This window comes from Parasteatoda tepidariorum, chromosome 7 (genome assembly GCF_043381705.1).
Source record: "Parasteatoda tepidariorum isolate YZ-2023 chromosome 7, CAS_Ptep_4.0, whole genome shotgun sequence".
Taxonomy (NCBI): Eukaryota; Metazoa; Arthropoda; class Arachnida; order Araneae; family Theridiidae; genus Parasteatoda; species Parasteatoda tepidariorum.
In genome coordinates, this window is record NC_092210.1 from 26,537,821 (window position 1) to 26,558,113 (window position 20,293).

At 30.2% G+C, this 20,293-nt stretch overlaps 1 protein-coding gene across 1 annotated transcript in view; it reads left to right on the top strand.

Annotated features, from left to right (window-relative positions):
* Positions 1-2,706: 2,706 nt before the first annotated feature.
* The window catches only part of LOC107441688 (recombining binding protein suppressor of hairless), a 43,867-nt gene continuing 26,280 nt past the window's right edge, over positions 2,707-20,293 (top strand). Inside the window, 4 exon segments of the mRNA XM_043045169.2 lie at positions 2,707-2,824; positions 10,908-11,063; positions 11,911-12,151; positions 19,354-19,513. Of these exon segments, the coding sequence (XP_042901103.1) occupies positions 2,744-2,824; positions 10,908-11,063; positions 11,911-12,151; positions 19,354-19,513 (638 nt within the window). The 5' untranslated portion in view covers positions 2,707-2,743.

Here is a 20,293-nt window from a genome sequence, read left to right on the forward strand (position 1 = left end):
CCATAAGAAAGTGTACCCCCGCTAAACTGTTCCCGTACCCCTGGGGGTACGCGTGCCACACTTTGGGAAACACTGTCCTTGACTGTAAATCAGCGAGGTAGTGGCGATTATTGATAAAATATACACTGCAAAAAGTCGATTAACGAACATGTAAAAGTAATTTCCGAATTGATCTACAAATATTATTCATTGATAATTTTTTGACATTTTTCTTCATCTATAAATTAACTATTTTGCGATGTATCATAAATACAGGAATCGTGATTTATTTCCCTAGACTGCAAATCAGCTGGTGGGGGGGGGAGGGATTGATAAAATAAACTGGTATTGTAAAGAGTCGATTCGCAATCCCTTTATGAACCAATAACGAGTGGTTTGTAATCCGAATGTGGGGAGTTATGATGTTTTCTGGCAGAAAAACGAGGAAAGGCTGGTGGTAGAGGCGACATCCTTTTTCCCACGTTAGTTGGAGTTCAAGGTCAGCGTGGGGAACGACACTTTCACACGGTGGCTCTCTCTCTCAACTGTTGGATGGATACGCTAGGCTAAATGTCGCTCTAAACTTCCGCGCTCATAACGGCTCTCATTTGTTCCATCAACTCTGAAGAACAATATTTCGGTCATTTAATAATCATTAGATTAGAATTGGTAATGGGTCCCTCATTTATTTATTTATTTAAAAGCGATGAACTTGTTTTATTAAAAGGGCATTTAGAATTTTCTCCGCATCCAATGTCAATTACGTACAAATAAACATATTTTTGTCAATTTCAGACGTCCCCTGCTCCCTAGCCAGCAAAAACAAGGAAATCACAAACCCCTTTTCATGCTCGTGTGACTTTTACAGAAGAATTCTAATTTTAGGATTAAATTCAAATCAAAGATGTAATTTTGCATGAAGCAAAATTTATGTTTCAATTTATTAGATAAAATTTTTAGTAGATATTTAATAATCTTTTGTGGTTTCAATTAGTACTCTGCTTAGGTAACAGATATTTAAAAAAAAAAAAATTATTTGAATGACTATTTATTAAAAAATAGTGATAATTTTTTAGGAAGTATAATAGTATAGTAATAATAATTAATAATAATATAGTAACAGTGACAAACACTGTATTTAAAAAATAAAAAAAATATACTTCTTCACAAAATTTTTGTCTTCTTCTTTTATTATTATTTAACGCGTATGATGTTTTTTTATTTTTTATTTTATTTTAATTTTGTCTACAGTTTTTTGAAGGTTTTTAACATTTTTTTTCTTCAAATTCTGTTACTATGTTTGTTTACCTATTCTCATGTTTTCATTATTTCATTTGATTTATTGAAATTATGGTAAATTCTACGTTGGGGGGATTTCATTCATGTAAAAAAATAGTTGATTTTCGTCAAACGGTATTGATGGACACGGCAAATTTCGGCGATGGTTCAGTGCTCATGAAAAAAATACCAACTATTTTACGGAAAAAGTGATTCAAGCTTTGCTAATATTCCTCCCCTCCCAAAATAAGCTAAACACAAAGTTCCTCCCCTTCGCTAAGTGCTTACGTAATGTTTGAACGGCAGCAAAATATTTTTAACTGTTGTTAATTCAGAGTTGTGGAGCCAGAGTTTAAAAAGTTTAGTCGATTTCTGTTACAAAAAAGAAAAAAAAAATTACAAAATTAATACATTAAATTGCAAAATAAATAAAAAATGTTTGGTATGAAAAGAAGCGAAAAATATTGGATAAGAATTATGTGAACATGAATATTATGAAAATTATTTAAAATATTACTTAGTACAAACAAAATTAATTACATTTTATAGCCTACCTTTAAATTAAACAATTGAAAAAGTACACAGAAGATCATTGAGACTATTGAAAAATCAAGATTAATGAATGAATTCTTAATAAGTTATAATTTAATTAATAAATTTCAATACCAAATTTATTTAGCTAAGTTACAAAGTTAATTAAAAACGGAAAAAAGATAAACATAAAGTAAAATAAAATATTTTAATTAAAATATATATATTTTAATTATTAAAATAACAATAATAATAACAATAATATGTGCATATATATATTCCGAAGAAAATATATTATTAACAATAAATCATTATTTTATTACTGCGTGTTCCTAAGTAATAAATTCCTTTTAAGTATTTTGTGTTTCAATTATTTAAATTTGTACTTCAACAAGAGAAAATGTTTATTTAAAATGCATTCAATAATTTTTAAAAAAAAATTGTTACAAAAAAATTATGATATATATAGAAAAGATGTATATTAAAATAGTTTAAACTACGGAACAAAAGCCACGTGGAAGGAAACATAATTTGAAAAGCGCGCCCTATCGCGTGTAGAGATAAAACAGTGTTTACGTTNTTATTAATGCGTGTTCCTAAATAATAAATTCCTTTTAAGTATTTTGAGTTTCAATTATTTAAATTTTAATTTTGTAATTCAATTTTATATTTCAACACGAGGAAATGTTTATTAAAAATGTATTCAATAATTTTAAAAAAATTAGTGACAAAAAATTATGATACATATAGAGAAGATGTATATTAAAGTAGTTTAAACTACGGAACAAAAGCCACGTGGAAGGAAGCATAATTTGAAAAGCGCGCCCTATCGCGTGTAGAGATAAAACAGTGTTTACGTTGATTATCGATAATGGATTCAAAACCACCTGCCGATTTCATTTCATTTAAGAATCAATTTGTCAAATACTTCTAAAACATTCAAACGGAAGAAAAAATGGTGAACGAAAATTTTAAAGAAACGGAGATTTTTTTACAGGATTTTTCCTCCGATGAGCTTGCTTGGTTAGATATACCTGTGAGTTTAAATTTTGTTTTGCATCTATATATTGTAATTAAACAATTGAATTATTTATATTGTATGTTACATTAAATGATGATAAATTGAAAGCAGAGAACAACTCTAGAAAGCAGAGGGTTGGGCTTTGGGTTGTTTTCTTGCATTTTTTTTTATTTATTTATTAAATAAAAATGCAGATATATATGTCCGCTAGCTTTGTTAAAAAATACTTCACACTAAACTTTATTTCTTTCTAATTCCTTAATAATGCATTGCTAGCAAAGTAGTTAGCTATCAACAAACACAAATCTGATCATGTTACTTATTTATTTTTTTACTGATATTTAATATATTTTAATCTTAGAAAATAGCATTTTTTTTAAAAAATAAAATTCACATTTTAAGAAATGTCATTTTAAAATCGATTAAAGTATTCAGGAGTTCAGTATATCTTTTAATAAATTTAAAATATTTCTTTTCAATGAGATGTTTTATATATTCTTGGATTATATCACAATTTCTATATAAGGTAAAAAATTTATATGTGTCGTAGGCTAATTGAAAAATTCAATTTTTTTCAAATGTAAGTGGCATTTTGTAATGCGCCTGGCTTATTAAAAAAGTTTTTAGTATTAACCTGCTTGATACTTTTAGGCTTATTATAATCATCCTATATCCCTCTAGGCAAATTAAGAAATGTGTGAATTATTACTGATTCAGCCTGAATTTTCTCAGGCTTATTGCAATAAATATTTAGTAAGGCTAGTTACAAGTTGTCTTTATTATGGATTTACAGCAAACTTCATGGAATAAATAAGCTTAATTGAGCAATGAATTATATATTTTCTTCAAAGTCTAAATGTGCGTGGGCTTATTTTATTGAACCTATAAAGTGTTTTATACATTATAAAACATTACATTAGCCTGGTGCATTGTACAATAATGACGGATATTTCCGAAGATCCGGATTATTTCATTAGTTTACGATGAGTCACGGTGGCTCAGTGATAGTGGGCTTGCCTTCACCTGCGATGACTGGTCGTTATAAATTCAGCTCCAAACTCGCACCCATTACAGTGGTTAACCGATATCATGAATTAGAAACCCTTAGTAGAAACCCACTCCGGAGGTAGATTTATAACTTTATTAACAGTTTTTGTTTTCAATTTTCATTGCTATACTTTTAAAAAAAATTTTCAATGAAAAAAGAAAAAAAAAAGAAGATTGCATTGAGTAATTAAATTTGAAACACTCTTTTATTCGTTAAATGAAAAAGATGTAAGTTTCGTTTTCTTAACTGACTTGTATTGATGAGGAAAAAGATCTAAGATTTTTTATTATGAATTTAGATATTTTTTTATTATGGATATCATATAACCGCACGTAAACATAGAAATATTACTAAAATTCAATTCAAAATACTTTTATTCCACATAATTATTTAATCATTTTATTTTACTCAACGATCAAGGGGATTATGCTAAAATCATTCTCATACTTATTCGCATTTTTAATCTTTTTTTCCCCTTCATTACATATTATGGATAACTTAAACCATTGAGAAGAATGATCTTTTTTTAAAGACTTTAAATGACATTGTATAAAATAAATTTCTCAGCTCAGATAAGCATAAATCAACTCATTCCTATTATTCAGAAGTTATAAAATTGTTGTGCTGCCATCTGCCGATGATAGAGAGAATCACCGTCGGGATATGATGAATACGATAACAGTTTTTTTTAAAGGCAAATGTCATAATCTGAACAAATATTCCTAAACTTTAAAAAAAGCATACATTTAGAAATTTAATTATTTAAATAATTGTATACGGTTGTGGTTGTAGTTGTAATTTATTTAGGTCGCACTAGATCTGCGCAATGGACTATTGGCGACTATCTGGGATGATCCGAAGACATGTCATCCCAATTTTGTTCATCTGGAGAGGGGATGGCACCCCCGCTTCGGTAGCCCGACGACCTGCGTGCGAAGTTGAGCACTTAACAGTAGAACAGTTTGACGAGGACCAATACAGCGCACCCTCGATCCCTTCGTAGACTGATCCAAGTGGTCACCTACCCGCATACGAACCGCAGCCAATGATGCTTGACTTCCGTGTTCTACTGGGAACCGGGTCTTAACGATCAGTCCACTGCGGGACTAATTGTAAATGGAAATATAACAGTTGTATATGCCCCAGATGTCATAAAGTAGCTAGGTCATATATTAAAAAATATGTCAAAAAATATGTCGGGCATTTTAACTTCATATAGTACTAAGCAATTAATCGCTCCCACATGTTTCTATTTTTTCCGAATGTTCACCAGAATATTTTATGGTTATAAAATTCTGAATGGTTATTCAAGTTATTTGATGCAGATTATTGTGTACTTTAAATGTTTCCTCAGATCAAAATTTGTATTGATTACATAATATTTCTTTCAGCATAATTTTTATTATATAATTAAAATAATGTGTATGTTTTTAATTTTATAAATAGTTTTATTTTAAGGATAAAAAAAATTTAAACTGCCATTCGTTATTTTCATATCTAAATATTGCACATTATTTTGCCTGTTCATCTCGGAACTATATTTTATTTTTGGGCAAGATCTATCATTTCGATAGATATCATCCAGATTTATAATCATTTTATAAATTGTATTCTTCTTTTTTAAATTTTATATTTCTTTTAAAGAATAGATTGTTTTTATTATTTTTTTTACATTTAAAAAATAAATAAAAGCTAGTTAAATAAGTTAGAATCTTATTACCTGCAATATTCATCTGAATTATTATTTTGGCCACAATTTGTATTATCCACGATTTTGTTTTCCGAGCGAAAAATTATTTAAGTGCAGCAGTGACTGCTAATAATAATTTGAGAAATATATATAATATCTTCTATAGAAGCTATTAACGCAGGAAAATTTAATTTTCATTTTATTAATAAGCATTTATTTGATATAAATTAATTATAGTTACATCTAGTAATAAATTGACTTCACTGAACATAAAAAAAAGGCAACCGAACATCAAAAGTGTTATTTTTGAAATCATAAATAAATAAGAAATTGCCTACTGCTCATCAGCGGTTACTCAAACCGGGGAAATCTTCAGGTTAAAGTTAGTTAACTCTGGATCCAACTGACACGCAGTTTCGTACATGGTGAATTGAAATTTTGGAATCCAACCTGGAGTTGCTCTCATAAAACCTGTTTCGAATTGTGGCTGAGGGTTAGTTTCCATAGTATATTCGGGCGTTAGCTGTCTGGCTAACCGTGAAAGGTTTTCGTGTTTTTTTTCTCTTCATGGAACGCAAATGTAAGCTAGTACTATCAAAAAGTCTTTCGCAAAGGAAAATTTCACGTAATATTCAGGAGTTTGTCTTATGAGTAGGGTTCAAAATTATAAAGTTATGAAGTTTAACATTGATTTTCGTAATCTCAAAATTGGGTCAGCTGTTTTACGCCGTTTATAAAAAAATAGTCTACGATGTTGTATAACAAAAGAATGCGAATATAAATCTAAGTAAATGTTTTTTCTTCGTTTATTTATTAATTATTTTCTTAATTTAATCTTGTAGCTGTTTGCCTACATTCATAGTTTTGCTTTTGATTAAAATTGGTTAAAAAATTTTTCTCGATGTTTTCCCCATAAAATATTTTATTTTAAAAAATATTTAAATTTTTTATAAATAATTTGAAAAAAAAATTATTTCTGAATACAGGAAAATGTACTTTTTTCTTTCAAAGGATGTAAGGTCAAGTAAGAATTTCCTGAAGTATACAAATTAGAATCATTAGAAATACTTAATATTTAATTATTGTTTCGATATGGTGTAAAGAAAAACTAACGCAAAAATCTTACTTAAAGAAAACTTACTTCTCAAAATTAATTTTTATAAGCAAGTTAAAAAAAGTATAGGTAAAAAAGTAAAGTATAAGTATGTATAGGTTGAAAATATTTATATTGAAAGCAAAATTTTCGTATTTTTGAAATATTATATACATATGTACGATTGCAACTGAATTATTAAACATCATCCATATCCAACAAAAAATAATAACATTTCTACAATTGTGAATTCTACAGAAATGTGTAATAACAATTACACATTTCTGAATTAAAATAACACAGTCGAAATATTATAAATACGCAAATCGAAAAAAAAAAATGATTATTTTTTCTATAAAAAAAAGAATTAAAAAAAAAATAAAATAAAAAAATATTAAAAAATTATAGCTTCAAAAATAAAAATTGACTAAAAAAATTATCAACGTTAAATCTCGTTATCAATCCACACGATTATATCCGAAAAATTAATGCTTTCTGATATTGCTTTAATGTATCCAAAGCAAAATATATCTGATGCATTAATCTGAGCAGCACCAAAAAATGAGACAGATTGGTTCGTCACTTTGAATTTGCCCGAAAAATGAATTTTCGTAGGGCAACAGTATATTAAATTAGTTAATTAAAAAATTACAATTACTATGTCACATTTTAAATACAACGTTTAACTCCTAAATACAACATTTAAAACAAAAATGAAGTTTCAACTTATTTTTTACAGTAGAAGTTAGAGATTTAGTTTCCAATTCTAGAAATAGCTAAATCTCAATTCCAAAGCTTTTTTTAATGTAACATTATTTATAATGATCCTTCGTAAAAAGAATTTTCGTAAAAATAATGGTCACTGTTGTTGATAAATTACTGTATTTTTTTTTTGAGAAATATTAACAAATTTTTTTTTTACCCTTTACGAGACTTGCTTTTGTAAACTATGGGAAAAATCTTAATCACAAAATTCAAAAATATTAGCTCCTCAACATTTGTAGGTGTCAAAAAAAAAAGTCTTTTGTTCGACTTTTTAAAATTGCTTAATTTTTGAGGAGGGGTGTATGGAGTTCTAAAAATACGTCTTATCCCATGGTACTCAAATCTTAAATATATATTCTTTTGTAAATGGTAAAGCTAACTTGAACATCAGAAATTATCTCTCCCCTGCCTATTAAAGGTTATAAACAATGTAATATCTTTCACTGTTTACAAGAATTTTGCATGCTTTTATCTAATCTATTTTTTAAATTGCGGATGTTAAAGGGGAATATACGTCAAGATTCGACTTGTTTGGTAAAAGTACGTATTTCTTTTTTATCTTTGTTACACTTTACCATTTAAAAACCAACTATGATGTTACTTAAAAGTTCATGGTATATTTATTATTTAACATATGTTTTTAAAAATTTCTTTTATTTTCCCTTTTACTCAAATAGTTTATTTCATCTTTATGTTGAAATATTTTGAAAATAGATTTTGATGCGTCTTAAGATTACATTAAAGCTATTCGTCAATTTTTTCAAGATTTCTATATGTAAAAGAAAAATATATATATTTATACATATCCAAATAATTTACACAAATCTATACCTATATAAAAATAAATGTCTGTGTCCTTTATAAACTCCGAAATCATCCGACCGAAGGCGATGAAACTTGGCATATAAGATATTTCGAAGCATGAAGACGGTCACTGTCGACATTAAAACATTCTACACCGAACCGAAAAACGAAACGGAATTTTCTGATTGGTTAAGCGTTAGTCATTGTTTTAGATTTTATTATAAGCAATTCAATTTTTCAAATATTTTAAACATAATATCAATAATATTTTCTAGCTTATAACTCTATTTAATTTAAAAAGTTTATTTCTCCTACTTAAATATTTAATTATTTTTATTCGGTGTCAGATAAATTCAATGAGCAACATTAACAAGGATTACGTAACCAAATTAATATTTCTAAAATTATCTGATACTACAAGTTTACTTTGTTTAGTTTAATTCCTTTAAAATGCGTTTCTCTAAAAGTAAACAATTTAAAAACAACGGTAACTGAAATAAAAAAATATTAATGTGTTCAAAGGCAAAATTAAAGGAAAAGTGGTACGAGTTCGCTTTGAAGAAACATTAAAAATCGCCACACTGTTATTGACGCCAATGATTGTTAATTAATTTCGGTAATATATGCATGTTGAAATAAAAGAAATAAGCAATGTGTTAAAAGGTAAAATTAATGAAGTAAAGTACTTATTCGCTTGAAGGAACCGTAAAAAATTGCTTTACCAATACTTACGACAATGATGCTTAATTAATTGAGCCCAACACGTATATCCAAAATTCGTTTAGATAACCCGTAGAGAATCACCTTTCGCAGATGATGCTTAATTTTGGTAATGTGTACTACTTTATTATTACGGTAATTGGTGCAGTTTTATTGCGAATTCTACAACGGGATTCCCGATGCTTCAAGAAATATTTTTCCTGTTATACAAAAATAGTTTATTACTATTTAAATGGATTGGAATTAAAATAACTTTTTCCACCACTACTTATAAATAATTTTAGCTGTAAATTGAAGGTCAGGTAGAGAAATGGTCTTGCTCCAAAATCCTTTCTAAAGGTCTAGTGAGAATTCTATTTGTTTTTAAAATTTCGGCTTTAGTTTGCCGCCACTGATAAATTTATTTCGCACAAAGCTCAAATGTTCAAGGGTTATGAAATAAGTACTATTTATTATATTGATATGTTTGCTGATTATTAAAACTGCACCAATACTATAATAAGTAATTTTAATACCGATACTGTGGAAATACGTGTCTTACAGCCCCTTGAAAGGGGCATGTACTAGATAAATTCGTGGTAAATTTTGACTATCATTGGTTAACCGCAATATCATCACGTTAAGTGATGTTAAATACAGTTCATCTCTATTCTGATGGGATGAACTACAAAAACCGTGTTTTGTTCTGTAAAAGAGAATAATGTTAAGCTACCGGGAAGGGCAACAAATAATAAAAAATTGAAATTATTTTAGCTTTATTAATTGAAGAGCTTAGTGGAGAAACCAAGAAAGAGACATTTTCAGAGAGGCTATAAGGGTAAGAAAAAAAAAAGTGGTTTCCGAACTATTAAATTAACCGCTTTATCAGAAGGCGAAGCTAATAATTTTCTAGGCTTACTTTATTTACCACTGCCTAATTTGAAAATAAAATCTTTCAAGCATATTAAAAACTAATGTGAGTTAGTTTTGCTAAGTTTAAAGTAAAAGCAAAAGCAATTCAGTTGCATTAAACATAACCACTTATATTTTCACTGATTCATAAATACCCCTAAAAATGTCACTTCCTGCTCCTTCCAATACTCTTTAGTTGCGTCGTGCTGCCAAATCTGTGCATGATTTCATAGTATATATTCATTAGTGATTAATTGTTTTTTTTTAAAATTAAATATAATGCTGCAATGTATTTGTGGAAGCACAGACGAACTATATGTTCCCAAATTAGAATTCCTAGGGTTGTCAGATAAACTCAATGATAAGCATGAGCTACATCAAAAAAGTCCTCCAAGGAAGGCAAATTTCTCTCAATACTCAATCCAGGAGTTCCCTTCTGGATTGGGTTCAAAATTACAAGGCTATGGAGTTGAACATTAGTAGTCGTAAACCCGAAAATTAGGTGAGCTGTTCAACGACATCTATAAAACAAAATATTTAATTTAAATAATTTCTATCGAAGCAAATTTCGCCATTTTCGGTGATAAAATAAACTTTTTCGGCTGTCTATTATGGCTGGATTTATACTATCTGTAGTCAATTTAATGGAAATAAATTGTTCGTGAAAATATATCGTAAGAGAATCGACTTTTTCTTTGAACTCCGTTCGTGCTTGTTTTATTCGTCTATTATGATGTGTTACATCGGAATTTTTGTTTCGCGATAGATCACCAAAAATATAAATATTTCATGGCATATCGCGATATTCTTCATATTAACTAATTTGCGTTATATTTACACTGGTCAATGTTTTTGTTAGAAGTTACAGTTAGTTATAAACTATACCATCCTGCTGTTGGTGGCGAAATTACGAAGCCTTAATCTCGACAGTGATTTCGCAATCTTTTTTAACAAAAATATTGTAAGTTTTATTGAATGCATGATCTATTTATTTTCGTATGAATATACAGATCATCATTATGACATAGTGACTTTTGAATTATTACATGAAATATGAAATCGAGTTAATTTTTTGTGCTTTTTACAGGAGCAATATGGCTATGGAGTTAATCAATCCTACCAGAATGAAGAAGGCAGACAATATGGAATGAATAATGCCATTCCGCAGTATTCACCAGCTGCACATTCCAGTGCCGCTCCAACTACATCGGGCAGCATGTCAGCCTACAGCTTTCCAAATCACGTATGGCTAAAAATAAATTTATACCCTGTTTGCTCCCCCCTTTTTTTTAAATAAAAAAATCATAAATAAACAAAAGTTCAGATCTGTAAAGCCGGGATAGCCTAATTGGTAGGGCGTTGGGCCCCTGTCCAACAGGGCGTGAGTTCGATACCCTCATGTGATTAATGGTAACTGGTTCGCGTTAAATCTGAGTCACAGAGTCTTCCAAGTTCCTACAACATATCAATATTTTTGGGGGTATTGAATTGGAGATTGATCGTTCACAGGTTCAGGTCAAAATTATAATCTGTAGATTAATGAATGGACGTATGAATGGGTCCGCCCTATCAACGAGTTGTGACGGTTGCGTGTGGTCGAAGTCGAATTCTTGGTCATAGATGGCGCCACTAGAAAACAAGAAGGTCACCCCTTTGCCTTAATGGCCTACAACAACAACAACTGTAAATAAGTGTAAAATTGTATAAAAAGGAATTAATTAATTTAAAGTTTAGTAGACAAACATGAGATACGTTATAGAGGTATTGAGAAAAACACCTTTAGAAGGCATGTAAACAACAATATAACTGATAATTTTTTTTTCTCAATTTATGACAAATATAGCTTTAACTTTAAACTATACATTATCTGAAAGAAAATGTGCTTTTCCTTAAAAGGCCTTAAACATATTTTTCCAATAAGTTCTATAATTAGAAACTACAAAGATATTTTATGCATTCAAAGAAGATTTATTAATCGAGGCTAAATTTAACATTTAAAAATGATAAAAAATTATAATATAAGGAAAACTATGTCAAAATTTTGAAAGCCTTTGAATACATTTAAATATGTTCTTCTTTTTTCTTCTCAGGTCGAACGCCCCATGATGATGGAGCTCAGCGAATCTCCCCATAGTCACGTGCAAATGAACGGTCATTCCATGAATCAAGGAGAAAACAGATACGAAGGCCGACCTGTTGATCTGTCTAGTCCTCGTCCCAATAGTCATTACGATCATTCTCATCTAGTTAATCAACATAGATCAAATCATTATCGATCCCATGACCCTCCTTCCTATGAAAATGGTCTGTCAATGGGCATGGCTAGTTGTGGTAATTATAATTTTTTTAAAACTATTTTTAATATATATATTTAATTGTTTTAAAGTATAAAGTAAAGCATTCTTGCAACAGCCCGTAGTAGGCTAGGGGAATCATGTAGGTTAAGGAAAGATCCACACAATTTCGTGACCAACCGCATGATGGTGGAGTGCACCGACTGCCACTTTACTTCTCAGACAAGCTGTCTGAGAAGTAATATAGTAGTAATATAATATAGTAGTAAGCTGTGTGCGAAGTATAGATACATATATATTTTAAAGGACTAAGAGAAAGTGTTGGGTTGTTCATTAAACAGTTTCGTTTTTTCCCAACAGAGAACTTAATTGTATTTTATCACGGCCAACTTTGCATTTAAGCCACTTGATCATTATGCATTTTGACAGCTCATATAGCAACATTTCCTTGTGTAAAAGCTCGATTGATTCCACGCAGTAGTTTTTGGTGGGTGCCTTTTCAAATATGGAAAGTAAAAAGATGAAATTTCGGCACATTTTGCTTTTTTTACTATCGACAGGGAAAAAATATTGAAATATAATGATTTAATAATAATGTATTCAAGCAAGAAAAAAAATTATTCTATGTGTATAGAGAAGTACTCCTGGGCCAAAACTGGTTGGCAAAATTCAATTTATTGAATTGGACTGTTCGTGATCCTTAAAGAAAAAACCAAAACGTTTTTGTATCTATATACTATTTTCGATGATGTTATCTTGATACAGGCAAGAACTTCCGTTCTTTTCAAAAGTTTAAAGAAATTCTTAAAACCAAATGTACAGGAAATATTTTTGAGGCTCTGCTATGAAAATCTTGAAAATGGTTTTGAAATTTGTAGTTTTTATTTTGATAAACATGCACAAGATGTTCGAAGGTCTGAATAAATATCGTTATTTAAAATGTGACTAGATTTTAAAGATTTAAAATCTATGTTGTCATGAATGAAAGATTTAGTCATGCAACAAACTGTACAATTTAACCTATACTTGTATGTACGATTTAAAAGCAGCTATTATCACTGATACAATTTACTATCAGATTATTGAAAGGGTACCACTACTGATAGGACAAAAACACCATTCTTAAACTTTGTTCAGTATTTTTTTAAGATATGCGACTCAGCGTCTTCGACACCTATTATGATGATTTTTCTATAATCTGTGTTTGGAAATAAATCCACTCCAAAACTCTGAGAATTTTAATGCCAAAACAGCTGTCAGCTGATAATCACTTCACCTAAAAAGAACTTCTCAAAAAGATAAAAACAAAAGCCCTGAAAAATTAGCAATTCCAGCTAATACTTATTCGGTAAAAGCAGTTTTTTAAAAAAGGATCGAACTTTTTTGTTCTATGTCTAAGTCATGTGGAATCCAAATACGCCTGATTTTGATCTTTTTTTCGACGATGGGGATCTATCGTATTTGGATACGTGTTTATTTCCCCTGGACATGGGTATGGGTAAGTAGCCATGTTTTAAAGATTCGAAATTCTTTGGCTGAACATGAGTTGTTTCTCTCATGGGTATAAAACCAGAGGTAAATGAAAGCTGTCGGCTTTCTCAAAGGGAAATCCCATTAATCTCTAATTGTTTAATCTTTTTTATCTGTTTGGCGGGATACAACAATGGTTTTTAACCTGTTTTGAAATTAAAGAACACTTTAAACTTCATGAGAAAATTTGGGAAACACAGTAGTAGAATGAAATTCTTATGCATATTTTTATAACGTTCATTGTATTTAAACTGACCAACATGACAGGTTAAACATGTCAAAAATAAACTCTAAATAATAAATAGTAATATGTTCTCTAGTATTTTATTTTTATTATATTATTTTTATTATATTATTTTATTTTAAATTTAAATTATAGAATTTTTTTCTGGTATCCGATTTTACTTGTAAAATAACTTATTTTATTTCCACTTTTATAATAGGTTGGTGAAAATTTTCCTTAATTAAAAGAAACTCAGCCCACATTTTAAATTGCTTAGAGCTAGAAATCTAAATTCTATCAAAAAATTTTACAAGTATGTTGCATAAAATTTTTTTATAACGTATACATTCAGTCTCCTTTAATTAAAATATATTCTAAAAAAGCATTTAAACCTATATCTACTAATATGGCTACCCCTATATCTACTAATATGGGTACCACTATATCTACTATTATAGGTACCAAGATATCTGATATAGGTACTGTGGAAATAGGTTTTTTACTGTTCATCGAATGGGATGAGTATCGGAGAAAACTGTTGACTATAGTAATTTTTTATTATCAGGAGTTGGCCTCCCAGCCTTAGCATCAGGCCAAATGATACTGAATATGGTTAATTAAATATATCTAATTAATTATACTTTAATTAAAATATATTCTTAACAAACATTTAAACTATATCTACTAATATGGGTACCCCTATATCTACTAATACGGGTACTACTATATCTACTATTATAGGTACCAGGATATTTGCTATAGGTACTGTGGAAATAGTTTTTTTACGGTTCATCGAATGGGATGAGTACCGGAGAAAATTGTTAGCTATAGTAATTTTTTATTATCAGGAGTTGGCCCCGAGTCAAATGATACTGAATATGGTTACTCTTTATTTTGATGGGATGAACTTCTAAAAAAAATTTTGATTAATCTAATAGCGTAAATTCTCCAGATAGCGAAACAAATAATAATAAATAAAAAATAAAATAACTGGAATAGTTTTAATTTAAATTATTGTGTCAGTATATCTCTGATTCCGCAATGATGACAATTACCGAATTATTGATTACTCAGACTTTTTATATCCATACGAAGAACGAGTATTCAGCTTGTAAAAGAAAAAGACTGAAAATGTTGCATAAACATAGGAAAGAGAGTATGAAATACCAAGTATTGCGAACCAGAAACAATAAAATTACGCGTTGAAGCTTATTAAGGATAATTTTTTCGTTCTATTTTTTAGTTATTGGTTCATAAGAGAATCTACGTTCGACCTTAATGTTTGGAAGCTGCAGTTCCAATTTTCCATTTTCTCCAAAGTCTTTATCGAACTTGACGTGTTTTAGCGATCGATGCCAAGCAAGAAATTTTTTTTGGCACTGTTTGTTGAATATTTGTTGCCAAGCGCACTTACTCTCTTCTTCCACCCGAAAAATCACGTGCTTCCTTCCACTAAGTATCTTCAAAATTAATAAATTTATCAAAATAAACGAATGTTATATATTTAATTAAGAACTTTTTGCGAGAAAACAAAATTTTAAAAAAAATGTCACTTACCTGCTTCTTTCACCTAGCTCTACATTTATCAGGTGTTATACGTTTTCTTCGTTTTAAAATGGGTTATATTTGTGAAACCAGGTTTTCATTATAAGGATACGGAAATCTGAAATAAAAGGTTAATGAAAGTTCTTGATACAGTTTTGGACTGAAATTCATAAATATTTTAAAATTATTTCGAGAATTTTCCTTATGGGACCTATTGATCATTGCAGCAAATTCTTCGCTTCAAATGATTATAAAATTTTGGAAAAGCTTTAATTTACGTATACGGAACTCTGCGAAAGACAGTATTTCAGAATAACTGTTATACAGACATTATTTTTTTTTATAAAGTTGCGTCTGTGTAAAACTTTAAACAAGTGATCGTTGTAATTTTATAAATCATTCAAATAATTTTGTGCAAAAAATAAACGGACCACCCAGAATTACTTTTAATGGAATAATCGGATCTTTACGTTCTAGCACTCAATCACAATGGTTTGAGAAGGTGACCTTAAATATGCTAATTAATTAATTCAAAATATATTTTTCAGCACAAAAAGTACTTTTTCTGCACAAACATACCCTTCTTTTGACGGATTTGGTTTTCTGACATCCGAAATATAAGGGGTAGCAGCAATCTGGTAAATGTGGTTCCAATAGTTTGATCAGGAGAGCGGTCCAAAGTTTGGACCCCTTAATGTTAATTTTGCTTTTTGCGTATTTCGCAATATCTGGTGAATTTTTTAAACAAATTGAACATTTTTGCAAACAATTATAAAATTTTTTTGTCCAAAGATAATTCAATGCAGAAAATAGTTTTTAGTATGCATTTTATTTAAGAATAGTCGAAAAAGTTTTGAATTTTAAGGTGGACAATTTTTTACATCATTTTAAAGAATGTAATTTTTCTTTGGAAAATAAAAAATTTGAGCGAATCTGATCGACTAGTTCATGAGAAATCAATTTTTTAAAAAGCCGTTTATTTAGATATTTTGGTCGGAAATCGGAATCCACCATAAAAAAAGGTACGTTTATTCAGATAAAAATACGTTTTTGTATTTGATTTTGTTACCTTCTCTGGCTGATTAATTATCATATTTGAGGTCTACCCCTTGAACCATTAAGATTGAGCCCCAGAACGTAAAAATCCGATTTTTAGATGAAAAGTTATCCTGGGTCGTACTTTTATTTTTTGCACTCTATGCACCACAATTTTGTAATTTTGATGCTTTTCGCCGCTATGGGTTGGTATTTCCACCAAAATCGAGTATTTATCTGTGTAACATTAAGCGATAATAGTCTAAGACTGTCTCTCTTTATTGTCCATGCATTCTTATTGGTCAGAAAACCTCATGATTATATTATTGGGTGTTCAAATAAGTTCCCGCCGTTCGTCACAAGATGGCACCACAAGAAGGTTACGTGGAAATTGACTGGTGTTAAACGTTTTATTGTAAGTTTGTTCATCTGATAACAATATAACTTTAAAGTATTAGTGATTACGTATTAGTATTACGTTTTCTCCGTATTAGTATTGTTTTCGTTCAAAAATGTCAAGTTTTGTGCCAAGTAAGCGTCATTTGTGGGAACTTTTGATTTATTTCTTCAATTTGAAGAAATCTGCAACTGATGAGCATCGATTGATTGGTAAAGCATATGGTGAGGCTGCTTTAAGTGAGAGAAGTTGTCGTGAGTGGTTTCAGAAGTTTGAAAATGGTGAGTTTGTTGTGGAAGACAAAGAATGCAGTGAAAGGCCGAAATAGTACGAAGACAAGGAGTTGGAAGAATTATTGGAAGAAGATTCGTCCCAAACGCAAAAAGAACTTGCACTTACATTACAAGTGACTCAGCAAGCAATTTCATATTGTTTGAAATCGTTGGGAATGATCCAAAAACAAGGAAGTTGGGTTCCATACGAACTGAATCCAAGAGACATTGAACGTCGATTTTGTATGAAAATTGATTTTGCTGTTTGAAAACACTTCGATGGGAAGTTCTAACCCACCCGCTGCATTCATCAGACCTTGCCTTATCAGATTATCACCTATTCCAGTCGATGGCACATGGTCTGTGTGAGCAGTAATTTATATCATTTGAAGAAACCAAGGAATGGGCCGATTTGTGGATATCCTCGAAAGATGGAGAGTTCTTCCTACATGGTATCCAACTGCTCGCAGAAAGATGGGAAAAAGTAGTGTCTAGTAATGGAGAATACTTTGAATAAAAGATAATGTACCGTTTTTTAAGAATAAACTGATAATTTATGATACAGAACCACGGGTTCTTATTTGTACTCCCAATAACAAAAAAATCAAGAATTCTTTGATTGACACCAGCTTAAAGTTAATACATTTGGTATTTTTTAGTTATGTATATTTATCATACTTTTCCAAAATTCCAAATAGTGAACTATTTAAATTTTTAAGGCTAAGGTAGGAATTAACTTTTTGCATTTTTGCTAAATAATCTTTCAGGTGTTTAATTTATAAAAAAGTTTTTATAGAATGAAACAAGAATTAACACAAATAGACAAAGACGTTCGTGATAATTGGTAATCGAGAGAAAAAATTGGTTTAAATATTATTCTAATAGATTCGGAAGATAAATTTGTGGAATCGAATTCGCATTAATACATTAAAATAATTTGGAGACATTTGAATTGAATGCTTTTTAGTTATGTTGCTACACTTTTTTAAAAGTAAACACTGTAAAGAATTTTAGTGTATCTCAACGCTAAAAATGGTGGTTCCTTCTTTACACCAAAGTGGTGTGGTGAAATACCAAAAGACTACACATAAATCTTGGATCTATGTGTCACTACACCAAAAATGTTCTGTTACACTACTTGGAGTTAAGTAATCGCCGCCATTTTTGTTTGTCAGTAACACTAAAATTTATTACTACAATAAGGTATGATACACATTAAAGTCGGTAAAGTTGTTTTTACGATACAGTTGAAGTAAGAATAATAAATTTAAGAGATACATCTATACAATATTTCTTAAAATAAAGTTAGTTTGTTTATTAAACATGCACTCAGAACAGAAAGAATATTATTATGAATTCGAATTAGGCTTAACAATACCGAATTGGATAAAAATCAAACATTATGACATTATTTAATACAATTGCCAGATTTATGTAAATGTTCGTATAAGAACGGCATTATTATTAATATACCACCAAAAACATTTCATGCCTTTTTATAACTGTTTATTTTTGTAGAATGTTGAGTATTGTGCTATGTAAAATCTCTTTCTCTGTTTGATTGTAAATAAAAAATATTGATTATCTAACGGTTTCCAAAGATACACCGAAATTGGCGAAAATAATACATGAGCGGAGTAAACGTATATGACCTAGTTGTAAAATTTTTCCTTTTCTGGAGTTAAGATTTAACTACGCTATTTTAAAGTTAGTCTGAATGCTTGATTCGGTATTAAGTTGATTGTTATTGTATTTCATTTACATGACACTAGAGAATCACAATGGGCTATTGGCAACGGTCTGAGAAGCATCCCTGAGGACGTTCCGAAGACATGCCATCGCAATTTTGATCCTCTGCTGAGAGGATGGCACCCTCGCTTTGGTAGCCCGACGACCTGCGCGAGAATTCGAGCATTTTATGGTAGAACAGTTTAACGAGGACCGATACAGCACACTCTCAATCCCTACGCAGACTGATCCAAGTGGTCATCCACCCGCGCAATGACGGCAGCCAGTAACGCTTGACTTTGGCAGAAATAACACGTAATTTTTAGAGTTTTCAGAACCAAATTTAGATAAGTATTATACCACAATATTTATAGTGAGGAAATAAAAATGATTGCAAAGCGATCAGGGAGGGGGACATAATACGAAAAGGGACAGAGCCTCCTTGTTTTGAATATTTTTTTAATGTCTTGTGTCCCAATTAATCCTTTCATTTTATTTTATTTTAATAGATTCATCCCTTCAGTATTCGCCTGGCCCAGAGAAATTAAATGGCGAGCAATCTCAACACCAGTTGCTTTCAATTGGCGGCATGCCTCCCATGCTTCACCCACCCTCTCACCATAGTTCACCCATGCCTTCTCCTACACTTGATGATAGGATACGATCCAGGTAATCATATGGAATCTTTTAGTTACTTTAAAAAACATAAATTCATCAGAGAGTATTAAAAATATCTGCTGATCTTATATATTCAAGAACATGTTTTGGACAGCTCTAAATTTAAAAGAAAAATTTTATAGATTGTATAAAAGCAAATATACAGGGCGTATCGTTAAGACCACCCTCAATATGTATATTTAAAATCCTTAGCAAAAAAGAAAACTAAAAAGCACACGCATGGGCTATCTCAAATTAATATTTAATCAAAGAAAGAACTCAAACGCTGTCGATATCTGACTAACCACAGTGCAGGTAGGCAGATATATTTAACATAAAAAAATTTCTATTTTTATTTTATAACTGGCGTTGAACAGCCGACCCAATTTTTGAGTTAACCACTACAAATGTTCAACTCCGTGCCTTGAAATTTTGAACCAAATCCAGAAGACAAGGGAACTCCTGGATCAAGTATTGAGAGAAATTTGCCTTCATGGAAGACTTTTTGATACAACTAACCCGCATTTGCGTTACACGGAGAAGAAAACCTCCTACAGTGACTCTAACCCATGATTTGTTTACCAATTAGAATATTTTTTGTGAGTACGGTAGTCGGTGCGAGCAGGTTGAGGAATTCGTATCTACTAGCTATCACTGTGATTAAAGACACCATGCCTCTTCAGTTGGAGGTTGAAATTTAAAAGTGTTTCGAATAATCGTCTTTCAACACAGCCCTAACATTTAGTAACTAAGCCTTTTATTTTTTATTTTTTTTGTTACTTACACCCTACT